The following is a 13320-nucleotide window of genomic DNA, read 5'->3' as shown; positions in this document are numbered from 1 at the left end:
CCCCAAATCCAAATTTTCCAAAAGCAAAACCAGTAGGAAGTTTCCTCTCTAGAATAGTGTTGAATAACATACAATTTTTTAATAAAATAGTCCTGAGGCATCACAAGATGTTTTAAGTTTATTCTGAATCGGATTAAACTGTGTTCAACATGGCTCATTTCTTTACAAATCATAATTCCTGAATATATGTTAAAACACTTAAACAGTTTTAATGTTTCCTCCTTAATTATACCGGATACACAGCACTTTAACTATACAAAAGGCAATGTCCGCATGGTTTATGGGACTCGAAGTGTGGTGAGGGGACCCTGCTGCAGCCAGCGGGCAGGTGAGGAACCCGCAGTGTCCCCACCTGAGCTCTCACTCTGTCCCCTCGACGTCGAGTGAAACGAAATCTACCCCAGAGTTTACACTGCAATTACTGGGCTTTCTCCCTAGCATTCACGTTCTGAAGTTAAAAAAACAAAAACCATCAAGAGAGCATACCTGACAGTTAAGGCCCTTCTCCCTCTGCAGTGTGGACCCTCTGATGTTTGGAAAGATTGGACTTACTACAGAAGCTTTTCCCACAATTATTACACCAATAGGGCTTTTCCCCGGTATGGATTCTATGGTGTTTATTAAAATTGGAGCTGTGGTTGAAGGCTTTCCCACACTCCTTACATTTATACGGCTTCTCTCCAGTGTGGAGTCTCTGGTGAGAACTAAGACCTGCGTGCTGACTAAAGCTCTTCCCACACTCGTTACACTGATACGGCTTCTCCCCGGTGTGTATTCGATAGTGTCGAATGAGGCTGCCTTTCCCGCTGAAGGCTTTGCCGCAATCTTTACACTGGTAAGGAGCCTCTTCAGTGTGCATTCGCTGATGTTTAAGGAGGTCCGAGCTCTGACCGAAGGCTTTTCCACACTTACAGTCATAGGGCCGGTCCACCAAGTGTGTTCTATAGTGAAGGGTCAGGTTGGAGCTGTGGCTGAAAGCTTTCCCACATTTGGTGCACACATACGGTTTCTCCCCAGTGTGTGTTCTCCGGTGTTTAGTGAGATTTGAGCTATTACTAAAGGCTTTCCCACACTCAGCACATATGTAACGTCTCTCTGCTGGGGCAGGTTTAGTCATTACTTCTCTACCTTTTGAGGAACCTTTGTCTTGGAGAGGAATTTTTGTTCCTCTTCCCTTTTCCAGGTTAACCCACTGCCTTTCTAACCTGGCCTCACATTTGTTGGCAATAATCATGGGAATAGAATCCCTTCTGAATCCTTCTGCGTGAAATTCTTCAGAACTTTCCTGCTTATCTGTTGATTCCTCATTCTGGGTGTTCGACTTACGATCTGAAACAGTAAGTAGAATAAGGACATGTCAGTTGTTTCCTGTCCTGAAAAGAAACTGTTAAATGAGAAATTGAATCACCAGGTGACACTGATGGATTCTAAGGGGTAACCAAATATTGCTCTATGAAGTTACAGTATCACACTGATACAAATAAGTCATTATCAGATCTAGTTTATGATGCCAGACTTTCACGCAAGCCCCCTACCAGAAGCTATCATGGTATGAGAAGTACATGGTGTTCTCTGCCAGGAGAACTTCGGGTATAGAGGGCAATTAGGCAAAACCAAGCATATTGAGACAGGGCTTCCCTGGTGGCGCAGTGGTTGAGAGTCCGCCTGCCGGTGCAGGGGACATGGGTTCGTGCCCCGGTCCGGGAGGATCCCACATGCCACGGAGCAGCTGGGCCCGTGAGCCATGGCCGCTGAGCCTGCGCGTCCGGAGCCTGTGCTCCGCAACGGGAGAGGCCACAATAGTGAGAGGCCTGCGTACGGAAAAAAAAAAAAAGCAGCATACTGAGACAGCAGCAAAGGAGCTGGGTGATGCTCAGGGAGAGAAACAAGAAAGATTGTGCAAGGGTCAAAGTTGAGAAAGGAAAAGAAAAAGGATAATTAAGGGAGAAGAGGCTAGTGGCAAACTCACAAAATCCTTATTCTCACGGAAGCTGAACATAAAAGCAATAAGAGAGAGTGTTTGGTCCACTTATAATCATTCTAGTCCCAGATCCTTACTAATTTGAATGACAGTACTTAACTCCCATGAGCGTTTAACTCTCATCATTTCACCTACATTGGCTATGTCTTATCATTCTCTTAGTTACAAAGTAACTGTCAAAATCAGACTGAAGCAGTTTAGCTTTTTTAGAGCACTTCACGAGACAGTCACACCTCTTAAAAGTCCACCTAACCATCCACATACACAGAAAAGGGGAGTAAGAGAAATTCACACTGAAAAATGGGCTCCCTTTGAGAAGTGTCATCCCTCCGCAAGTCCAGAAGCCTCAGTCAACAAGGTACTTTCCTCTAAGCCACTTTCTCCTCGTCCCTGTCTCTCTCTCCACCCACCATCTATTTCCCTCCTCTGCTACCAGCTGCTTCTAGGCTCACCCCCTCCTCACTGTTCATTGTTGACTGAAGCAGCAGCTAAAATCCCTCTCAGTCCCCATGATGAGCAGTCACTTGGCTACACGTACAGATTTCCCTTCAAGTTGCCATGAACTATGTGTGGGAAGTAAATAACTTAAGAAAAGTTAAACATTTTAAATAGCTTAATGAGGCATAAGTTGAAAAAGAAATTACCAGGACCATTTCTGCATAATCCCAAACTGATCACAGCAGGTTCACTAAGTCATTAACAAAAGAACCAGTACCACCTTTTACTGGTTCATTCAAGCTGTCCTCGCTTCCATGAACAGTCCCCTTACTAAACTCACTTCAACTCTCCCTTTACGAGCGTGTCATCTGTTCCCACGCCAGGACTGACTGAGACACACCTGAGGGAGGAAAGGAACTCATTCTGCCTCATCAGCCAGACCAGCTGAGTCAGCCTAGGGGACCACCTCACAACCAGGAATTAGGACGAGTGTTTCTTCAACCACAAAGGCCTGGGCACCGAGTGGGGGCCTGACAGATGGTCTTACCTTGAATCTTTCTCAGCTCTGGAGTGAAGTCCTCCTCTTCACCAGTCTCTTGGATGTAGAGGGGCCCCCAAGACTCGTATTTGTAACTGGTCTCCACAGACCGTGGCTGCGGGCTGCTCAGGGATTCCTCCACTGCTCCTGAGGATGCCATCTTCTCCCACCACTGTTTCTGTTCACTGGGAGGTGGTGAGGCCTAGAGACAATTAGGAACGGCTGGGTCTGTGCACAGCTCACTTTAAGAACCAGAACAAAAGAAAATCTCAGGACAGCTATGTAGAACCTCTAGGAAAGAGAAAAGCATCCATCCCATTCAACTCCCAAGGGTAATTCCCCAATTCCATATAGGATAGCAGAAGAAAAATAGGAGGAAACATGGTCTAACTCAGCGGAAGGTCCATTCAGTTATTCTCAGTGTGTGAACAAACCCGCTCCTGCCTGGACTGCTATGCTTCCGATCTCACAGAGCAAAAGGTCTCCCCAGCCTACCTGCTGTGCTGGCTCATCCAGCTCTCGCTCCAGATCTTCCAGGAGAGTGACGGCCTCTTCAGCGCTCTCCGGGCAGTGCTCCTGCACCCAGGCCTGGAGCTCCTGGGGCAGGATGGTCAGGAACTGCTCCAGCACCAGCAGCTCCAGGATCTGCTCCTTGGTGTGAATCTCAGGCCTCAGCCACTCACAGCAGAGCACCCGGAGCTGGCTGAGGGCCTCCCGAGGGCCAGGGGTGTCATGGTACCCAAACTGCCTGAAGCGCTGGCGGAACATCTCCAGGCTGGGAAGGCGCTTCCCTTTCTCCTCCTCCTCCTCCTCGACCTTCACAATCACAGGCCCCTGCTCTTGTGGAGTTCTAGGGCCCAGAACTGTGGCCATGCCCAGTACCTTGGTCATCATATAGGTACTCCAGAAACAGTGTCACTAAAATGGGGCTCTGTGTAGCAGGAGTACTGGTTCCTTTGGGTTTCTGGTTCTTTAGGGCTACACGTTAAACCTATGAAAATATGGTTACCATAAAATTACCAAAAGAAAAAGTATGTATGCTTTTTGGTTTTTATAGCCACACCTTTAGCACAGGAAATTGTGGAAATTATGGCCATCGTAAAGCTACCATATTACAATGACTGTCAAATATCTTTCTGGAGTCAGCTCAGGATATCCTATTTTGATTTGACTTTGCCTCCACTCTCTGAAAAAGTGCACTGTGGCTCAACCCCACTCCTGCATATATGTCTGAAGAAAACGAAAACACTAATTCAAAAATAGACATGCACCCCAATGTTCATAGCAGCATTATTTACAATTACCAAGATATGGAAGCAATCTAAGTGTCCATCAACAGATAAACAGATAAAGAAGATGTGGGGTGTGTACGTGTATACACACACACACAAAATGGTATACTAGTCAGCCATAAAAAAGAGTGAAATTTTGCCATCTTCAACAACATGGATGGACTTGGAGGATATTATGTTTAGTGAAAAGTCAGACAGAGAAAGACAAATACTGTATATTGTCACTTACATGCAAAATCTAAAAAACAAAAAAAACCCTAGTGAATATAATAAGAAAGAAACAGACTCACAGATACAGAGAACAAACCAGTGGTTACCAGTAGGGTGAGAGAAGGGGGGAGGGGCTATATAGGGCTGGAAATTAAGAGGTACAACCCACTATGTATAAAAGAAATAAGCTACAAGGATATACTGTACAGCAGAGGGAACAGAGCCAATATTTTATAATAACTATAAATGGAGTATAATCTTTAAAAATTGTGAATCACTATGTTGTACACTTGTAACTTATATAATACTGTACATCAAATATACCTCGATTTGAAAATAAATTTAAGAAAAGCACTGTGGCATAAGCTTAAAACTAAATTTAAATTAACTTTGCTCCAAAAACTGTTTCAGAATCTTACAACTTCTGAGATCTCAAGAGGCCATCTACTGGCCAAATGAAGTCTGTCTAAACCTACAGCTTTTAGCTTCAGCATTAAAAATTTACTAGTCAGGGCTTCCCTGGTGGCGCAGTGGTTGAGCGTCCGCCTGTCGATGCACGGGACACGGGTTCGTGCCCCGGTCCGGGAGGATCCCACATGCCGCGGAGTGGCTAGGCCCGTGAGCCATGGCCGCTGAGCCTGCGCGTCCGGAGCCTGTGCTCCGCAACGGGAGAGGTCACAGCAGTGAGAGGCCCGCCTACCGCAAAAAAAAAAAAAAAAAAAAAAAAATTTACTAGTCAAATGACAGGGCTAGTTAGCATAACCAGGAATCATGTTAGAAGCCTGGAATTAACTAGCATATTTTTAAATGATTGAGCACAGTTAGTGATGTAATTTAAGCTTCACTTGACCCATTTTAAGCAGGGCATACTCTTGTTTTAAAATGCCGTTTATGTTTAGCTTTCACAGAAAGACAAGTGGAATGACAAGAGATTAGACTAAAAGTAACGTATGTTCTTGCAGAGGTATTTCTTTTGATGAGACACATACTGCTGAGAGGAAACTGAAAGGAAAAATTAAACCACAATAGACAATACAAACAAAAGATGTTTAAGAGTATTTTTTCTTTTAAATTTTAAATATTCTATATATTTGTCAGTTGATACATTAGAATACTGAAAACATCTATAGTAAATATAATTACTTCCATTTTCTTCATATGCCAGAAAAGTGAAATCCATTCACTCAACATTTGCTCAATACCTGCCATGGGCTCGACGCTAGGACTGCAGGGATGCCTAAGATAGATACACGCCTACCCTCACACAGCTTTCAAGTTGTGGGGGAGATGGAAAAGAAGTGAGTAAACAGACAATAGAATCAGTCTATCATTATTGGCATTCACTAAATACAGTACTCTGAAAGAAAACTACATAAGTTAATTAATCTTACACACTTGTGGCTGGCCTTCCTGATGAGCATGTTTTTAAACTCTAAGCAGCACCTCTCCTGTCACATAGGTGTTCCCGTACTGAATTTGAATAATCTAGACCAGGAAAACTCCAGCAGTCTCAAGAAAGAGCCAAACATGTAAAAAATCTATGTGGGTGTTCATTACATGAAATTATATTGATAACAATGGTAGAGAACATAAAAAGGATGTATAAATGGCTTATAAAAGCTGAAGACAAGGGAACAGGAGTTGCAGATAATCTAAAGCTAAGGCATTTAAAAAGCTGAGTATGCTAATTTCTAACATGTGTGTCAATCTCCATGGATCTGGCTTGACAGCCTTGAAATATCATTTCGCACACACAGTCATAATATACACACAATCACAATGAAGGAAAAAGATAAAAACACGAACAGTGATATTTCTGGGTTACAGAATTATGAATGATTTCAATTTTTTAAAGTCTTTTTTTTATTTCCTAAATTTTCTATAATGGATATTATTACTTTTGTAGCCAGAAAATCATAAAATCTCCAAAGGGATCATAAGCAGTTTTTAACAAATAAAATAGATTTTACTTCTAATGCCCAAATTCCATGCCCTTCAAAAAAAGAAACCCAGGAAAACAAAAAAGCAGCAATTCCAGCCCATGCAGAACCTTCCAAAAAAGGTACATTTATGTTACAGCTTTTATATCAGATGTTCAGTTTCACACATTTAGTAAATATGTATTAAAAACATGTGTTTTATATGACTTCCCCTTTATTTTTGTAATCAATTTTGGTAATTAAAAAAATATAGGAAGTGGGGTTCTAGGAATAAAACCTCAATATGTAACCTTGCTTTTACGAGAAAGTCAATAATTATCAGCTGCTAATTAGTTCAGAACTCTCGGGATGCTAGCTGGGACTCCCCTCTACTGTACCCAAATTCTGAAGCATCCTATGAGGTGCCAACAGGTATTCCAACACAGTGGACCAGCATCAGCACTGAACACTCGTTTATGCTATCCTCTGCACCCAGTACACTACTGAAGCTCCCAAGTTCAGGATTACTTGAAAACTGAGTGGGGATGGGGGGTGGGTGGGAAGCACTGTCATCTAGTCTCTTAAAATAAAGGCATTAGCACCAAAGGCTAAAATAACCTAAATATAGATGTAGCAGCGCTGGGAGCATTCCTTAGAAATCCTTTCAAGTGGACCTCCTAAGTGTTGGAATAAGTTTGTAACATAACTGGTTACAAAATTTCCCACTCTCTTCAGAGGAGGGCACCCCAAGAACAGGAAAGACTACTCAGCTTCTGGGATCCAGCCTGGGAAACTCTGCAAGACACTAGGAGTTATAACCCAGCACAGGAGGCATTAAACAGTGAGTGTCCTGTATCACGTTCACATGGGATCTGTTCCCAGAAGTTGGTGAGTTCAAACTCACAGATGCCACTATATCACACAATCGCCTTTGCAAAACACATACATAGTCATAATTGAAGAAGAAAGTTTCCCTAGATGTTGCTGCTGGGCAACTGGCTGGGCTGGCTCAATAGCTCAGTGGTTTATTCTAGCACACCAGTTTTGCAGTGCCCACAATTCAAATTCATGCCTCAGCAAGGCCACAAACAAGTGGAGGGCTGGGTGCTTGGAGCCTTCTTCCTAACTGTACTCACTCTCTTTGGAGAGTTCATCCAGTCACGTGGCTTTAAGTACCATCTATATACTCAACAGCCGCCGATTTATCTGCAGCCTGGACCTCTCTTCTGAACTCCAGACTCACACAACAAACTACCCACTTGACGTTGCCACCAGCACGTCCAGTGGCATCTCAAGCTTAACACGCCTGAAACTGTACTTCCCATCTTTCCCCCAAAGCTGCTCATCTTAGTTAATGGCAACTCCACCATTTTTTCCAGACCAAAAAAACCTGGGCACCCAAATCCTCCTTCACATTCTGCACACAATTCATGAGCAAAGCTCTACAAGTAAGAGATTCAGAGTTCGCTACCTCCAGCACTGCTGTCCCACCAGTCCATCATCTGTTGCCTGTTAAATACAAGTCAGATCCCATCATTCCTCTGCTCACACCTTTCAAGGCTTTGTGTGTCATACAGAGTAAAAGCCAAAATCATCACAAGGCCAACAAGGTCTCAAAAATTTCAGCCCCTGTTGCCTCTCAGATCTCCTTGTCTCTTGTCTGCCTCTAGCAAAGCCAGTATTGGTCATGACCACACTGGTCATGTTGAGTTTGTCTAAAGGTTCATTTAGGGATGCCCTCAAGATCTTAGCTTTCGAATTTTTCTTAATAAGGTGCTTATAAAATAAAAAAGCATGTGAATAGAAAACAGAGGCTTCATTACTCACACTGTCTTCAACCACAGTGAACTATTTTAAGCTCGCTAGAATGTTTAGGACAAGAGGCCCATCAAGGAAACATTCATGGTCTACTACAAGCAGAGGCCTTTGTTCTGTTCCGAGGTTTTTTCCCCCTCTTTTATGCCGATTTCCCAAAGCTTATATGCCCTTATCAAAGTGCCCCAAATCCATTCTAGAACAAGATGAGGCATAAATAAACCAAATTATTACAGTCTAACAATTTAACATGACTTACCTATTAATGCTAGAATGCTTTTGACATACTCATTCTGTACCTGAAAACTCCTACGCAGGCAAACTTGATAATTCATGAGGCACAGATTTCTACTGCTGGACAGTTCTAACTGTTACAAGTTTTCTTTAAACTGAACCAAATTCTGCATCACTTTTTATCTTCTTTCTTCACTGATCCTAGTTTGGTCCTAGACCAAAACTTACTTTCTCCGTTGTAGGCTTCCAATACCTGAAAACAGTTGTCTTTTCTTCACAGTTCTTTCAATTGCTCCTTATATAAGAGGTTTCCAAGTACCTCACTCACTAGATCACCTTTCTCTTGACAAACTATTTATAAATAAATGGTCCTCTAAAAATGCGTTTCCAAACTGGAGCAGATCCTTGTTACGTGCTTTCTAACCTGAACAAAGCCCTCCCTATTCCCTCCCTTGGAACAGACACTACCCAGGACTACTGAGGCCCAGTTTCTCACACGAGGTCCCCAAACCCCTCGGGCGAATTCTTATCAATTAGCCTTGAATTCGGACCGCCTACTGAGAGCCAGGGAAAAAAGAGAAAGCAGCCCCGCTCAGACTGACGGGCCGTTCGGCTCAGGGAGCGCAGAGAAAAACTGCTCTGGAACACGAAAGAGGCCAACTTTCACTTTTTAAGCCCCTCGGGGGGTGCGCGGGGGTGGAGGAAATGCTTTCAAGGGAGCAAACGCCTCCGCCGTCTGGGGCTGGGCAGGGACTGGGAGCTCCTCCCACCACCCTCCCAGGACCGGTCTGGGGAGTCCCCACAGGCCACAGCTGCCTAACCCACTCGTCCCTCCCCGCACCCTTCGGCGGACACTCCCGCTTCCGCCCGCCACGCGAACCGGGGACCCGGAGGCTCACCGTGAGTCAAACCTGCTCAGGCCGCTGGAACACCTCGACGCGCACCGCCGCCGACGCAGCCGGAAGTGCGTCATAGCCCCGCCCGCGAAGAGCTGTGCGGGGCCGCAGAGGCCCCTCTAGGAAGTTGGGAGGTGTTTTTGGCATCTCGGTGTCTTGGGTACTCGGGAGGTAGAGGAGCGAAAGTGACTAGTGGAGGCGCCCTCGCAACGTGAACAGGCGGGGACCTCTTTCCCATTCCTTTTTTTTTTTTTTTTTTTAACTAAGGAGGGGCCGACCAGATGAAGTCTTGGCGGTTTTCGCACCCCGCTCCCGACGCCCCGGGCCAAGGAGAGGCGTGGGCTAGGCGCGGCGGCCTTGGTCCTCCTCGTGGACTTAAGAGGCCGGTTCTCCTGTGACCCTCAGGCCGGTCACCGCGTGAGAACTCGGCCCCCGTTTATGGACACAGAGCCCCACGCTTAGCCCACGAAGCCCGAGATTCAGTTATCACACTCAGATGCCCGGCGGCATCCACCTGAAGTAGCTGTGCCCTTGGGGCTTTGCGGGTTCAAAACTTCCTGGGCAGAAATCTCCGAGGCCGCCTTCCAGAGGCTCCTGATGCTGCAGGACTTGGTACAGAGGTCCTTGCCTACCTTTTCCCCCGCCGCTATTGCTCAGCTGCAGGTTACGGGACTGTAGATTCTCAATGTTTTCGATCTCAGCCCCACCCCGTCCGGCCCTCACTGAGTTTGCTTTTGCCTGGTCCCTCAAAAGGCACACATGTTGAGGGACAGCAACGTGCCTGCGCAGGGAATACCGTGTCTGAATGCACCATAAATTTGTAGAGATGAGACGTTTTTCCCTGATGTTTTCTATGATCATTTAAATTTAAAAACATAAAAATTTAAAATTCAAAGACATACAAAAGGTCAACAGTGAGTCCCCTATGTACCAACTGACCAGTTTCAACAGTTATCACACAGTCTTGTTTCATTCATTCCCCCACGCACTGGTCAGACGTCTAAGATGGGCCCCTTCTGGGTGGCACACGTTAAGAGGAGTGTTCAAAACCCAGTGATCATCCAGAAATAACGAAATCATTGGGAGGTGTGAGCTCTGAACACCATGCCATCCCACCTAGAAGAATCTGGAGAATTTTTCTTACCTTAGGTAGGAGAGGACAAGGGGAGAATGAGAGACAAAGCAGTCTTAGTTTTCAAATTTGTGAAGTGTCATCACTTGAAAATGAAGTTTGTCTTCTGGAGCCCAGAGGACAGAACTAAGAGCAATGAATGGAAATGAAAGAAAAGTTCAATACAAGGAAGGACTTTCTGAGAGAGTTGCTCAAAAACGGCCACTTCCTGCATCATCTTGTGCTGCTTTGAAGTGGGAGAGCCCTGGGAATAGGGAGGACAGGAGTTTTGCAGAGTGAATTTTGGGGCTGGATGACCTGCAGCTTGCCCCAGACTCCTGTTAGTTTTTCCCTTCACCTCCAGCCCCAATGGCATTCATTCACCATTACCACTCCCTCCACACACCTCCCCTGAGTACTTACTGTGGGCCGGTACTGTGTTAAGCACTTGGTTTCAATTCTTTATTGCCGCATAAAAAACTACCCCAAAACTTAGTGCCTTAAACACAACAATTATCCTGACTTCTTCTAACTCAGAGGCAGTAAGGGGATTAAAAGTATAGACTCTGAAGAAAGAGCCAAGTTTGAATTTGACTTTCCCACATCTCACTTGTATGACACTGGAGAAGTTACTTGCTTTCCTGAGCCCATGTTTCCTGATCTATAAAACAGAGATTTTAATATTTCAAAGGGGTAAGTATTCTCAGGATTATGTTTCAAAGGACTGATAAATTGAAGATAAATGTGTGTAGCAGATTGTTTCTAAAAATAGTCACAACATTATCTATCATCCCACATGCTCTTTTGCAATGTGGCCAGGAGCCAGATAGAACAGAATCACTCGGGCTGAGGGGGAAACCAGAAACCTGCATAGGTCCATGAGCCACATATGTTTCGTTGTTGTTGTTTTTTGGTTTTTTGGCCGCACTGTGAGGCTTGCAGGATTGAACCCGTGCCCTCTGCAGTGAAAGCTCGCAGTCCTAACCACTGGACTGCCAGGGAATTCCTGAGCCACACGTGTATTGATGCCTTGGCAGTGCTCTGTCCAACCTCATAGACAAAAGGATCTTTGCCGAGTCATGCAACCAGTAAGTTGTGATGTTGAGGCTTAAAGGAAATCCTTCCCGTTCCAAGCCCATCGTTCTTTCTACAGCAAAGGGCCTAGAGCTGCAAAATACTGATGGCAAAAGAGACCTTAGGGAAAAGCTGGTTAAGCTCTTGTTTTCAGATGAAGAAACCCACCTGTGGCTGAAGAGGTCAGCTCCGAGGCACACTAGTGAGCTAATTAGTAGCAGAGCTGAGAGTAGAATCCAGATGTTCTAATTCAATCCTGTGTCCTTACTATATCTCAGCAGATTAAAAAGATCAATATGCTTCCATCCAAATCAGACTGTGGTAAAATAAGTTAACTTACATGATTCATTATCAGGTATTGATATAACCATGGCCATATGACAAAACCACAAGAGAGCAGACAAAGGAAAAGTTAGCCATTGTGGCTGGTGGCTCTTCATTTCTTCTTCAGAACAGTTTTGACTTACAAGAACCTCATATTCTTCCAATGAATTCATTCAGCAAACACTAACCAAGAACCTACAATGTGTCAGCCATTGGGTTCAGGCAAAAGGAGAAAATGAAAAATGAAAAATACATGTAGTTCTTGGCAGGTACGTAAACAAATAACTATGGACATGGTCCATAATAATACATGGTCCATGATAATACAGACGAGACCAATAAATGGTGACTAAGTGACGGGTCATCTTGGGGATGCACAGTGTGATGTCTCCTAATATGCAAAGCTCTGTGGCAGGGAGTTTATTAGAGGACAGTTCCCGCCTTTTGGAGAATTCTACTTGCTAAAAGTTCTTTCAATTAAAGCAAACATCTAGGGGACTTCCCTGGTGGCGCAGTTGTTAAGAATCTGCCTGCCAATGCAGGGGACACGGGTTCAAGCCCTGGTCCGGGGGATCCCACATGCTGCGGAGCAACTAAGCCCGTGCACCACAGCTACCGAGCCTGCGAGCCACAACTACTGAAGCCCATGTGCCTAGAGCCCGTGCTCCACAACAAGAGAAGCTACTGCAATGAGAAGCCCACACACCACAACAAAGGGTAGCCCCCGCTCGCTGCGACTAGAGAAAGCCCACATGCAGCAACGAAGACCCAACGCAGCCAATAAATAAAATAAATAAATTAAAACAAACAAACAAAAAGCAAACATCTGCTTTCTTGTAATTTCAACTCATTGATCCTAGTCTTTTTTTTTTTGGCTGCACCACAAGGCTTGTGGAATCTTAGGTCCCCAACCAGGGATTGAGCCCAGGCCCTCGACAGTGAAACCACGGAGTCTTAACCACTGGACCGCCAAGGAAGTCCCACATTGATCTTAGTCTTGATTGATCTTTTTCTCTCACAAAATGCATGTAGTTGTTCTTGTCAGCCCTTCAAAATGTTTGGAAACTACCATGTGTGACTGTCCCGAAGACCACCTACAACAGTTCTATGATCTTGTCTGAAAGTTGCTTCTGAATCTTGGAATGTGAAGTGTATAATGACTCTCTGAGGGTCCACGGTTCCTCATTTAAATTACCTCCATACTCTCCCACTTAACTTTCTCTGCATTACTCGGTTTTCTTTTGTCTTTTTTTTTTAATTGGAGTATAATTGCTTTACAATGTTGTGTTAGTTTCTGCTGTACAACGAAGTCTTTTGTCTTGAAAGATTATTTGGTTTGAAAAAGAAAAAGACCCCACTTTGTAGCAGAGGTCTGGAAGGGGAAAAGCTACGCTAGTTACTGCAGGTCTGGGCTCCCTCCCTCCTCTTCCAGCAGGGTGGCCGTGGTTTTCTCTAAAAAGGTTGCTTTCTGGATCTTCCTCACTCAGT

General features: G+C 44.7%; 1 protein-coding gene across 2 annotated transcripts; it reads right to left on the bottom strand.

Annotated features, from left to right (window-relative positions):
- Nucleotides 1-100: 100 nt before the first annotated feature.
- ZSCAN21 (zinc finger and SCAN domain containing 21) lies at nt 101-9402 on the bottom strand. Of its 2 annotated transcripts, none has more exons than XM_081257923.1 (4): nt 9327-9402; nt 3453-3948; nt 2967-3159; nt 101-1329 (listed from the first exon to the last, which is right to left on the bottom strand). In XM_081257923.1, the coding sequence occupies exons 2-4, from the start codon at nt 3849-3851 to the stop codon at nt 494-496; spliced, it is 1428 nt and encodes a 475-aa protein (XP_081114049.1). In that variant the 5' UTR covers nt 3852-3948; nt 9327-9402; the 3' UTR covers nt 101-493. The 2 variants fall into 2 exon arrangements, with proteins under 2 accessions (XP_081114049.1, XP_081114050.1); XM_081257924.1 differs by lacking the exon at nt 9327-9402 and adding an exon at nt 8453-9313.
- Nucleotides 9403-13320: the final 3918 nt, after the last annotated feature.

This window comes from Mesoplodon bidens (assembly GCF_964165515.1).
Source record: "Mesoplodon bidens genome assembly, chromosome: 15".
Taxonomy (NCBI): domain Eukaryota; kingdom Metazoa; phylum Chordata; class Mammalia; order Artiodactyla; family Ziphiidae; genus Mesoplodon; species Mesoplodon bidens.
Note: the sequence above shows the minus strand (reverse complement) of the source record. Positions and strands in the feature narration are given on the sequence as shown.

Bases quoted from the DNA above. Each gene is read 5' to 3' on its own strand.
- ZSCAN21 (XM_081257923.1), bottom strand. From the start codon at position 3,851: ATGATGACCAAGGTACTGGGCATGGCCACAGTTCTGGGCCCTAGAACT. The intron at 3,160-3,452 runs GTAGGCTGGGGA...AATTGTCTCTAG, and splicing joins TGGATGAGCCAGCACAGCAG to GCCTCACCACCTCCCAGTGA. The intron at 1,330-2,966 runs GTAAGACCATCT...TTACTGTTTCAG, and splicing joins AGAGCTGAGAAAGATTCAAG to ATCGTAAGTCGAACACCCAG.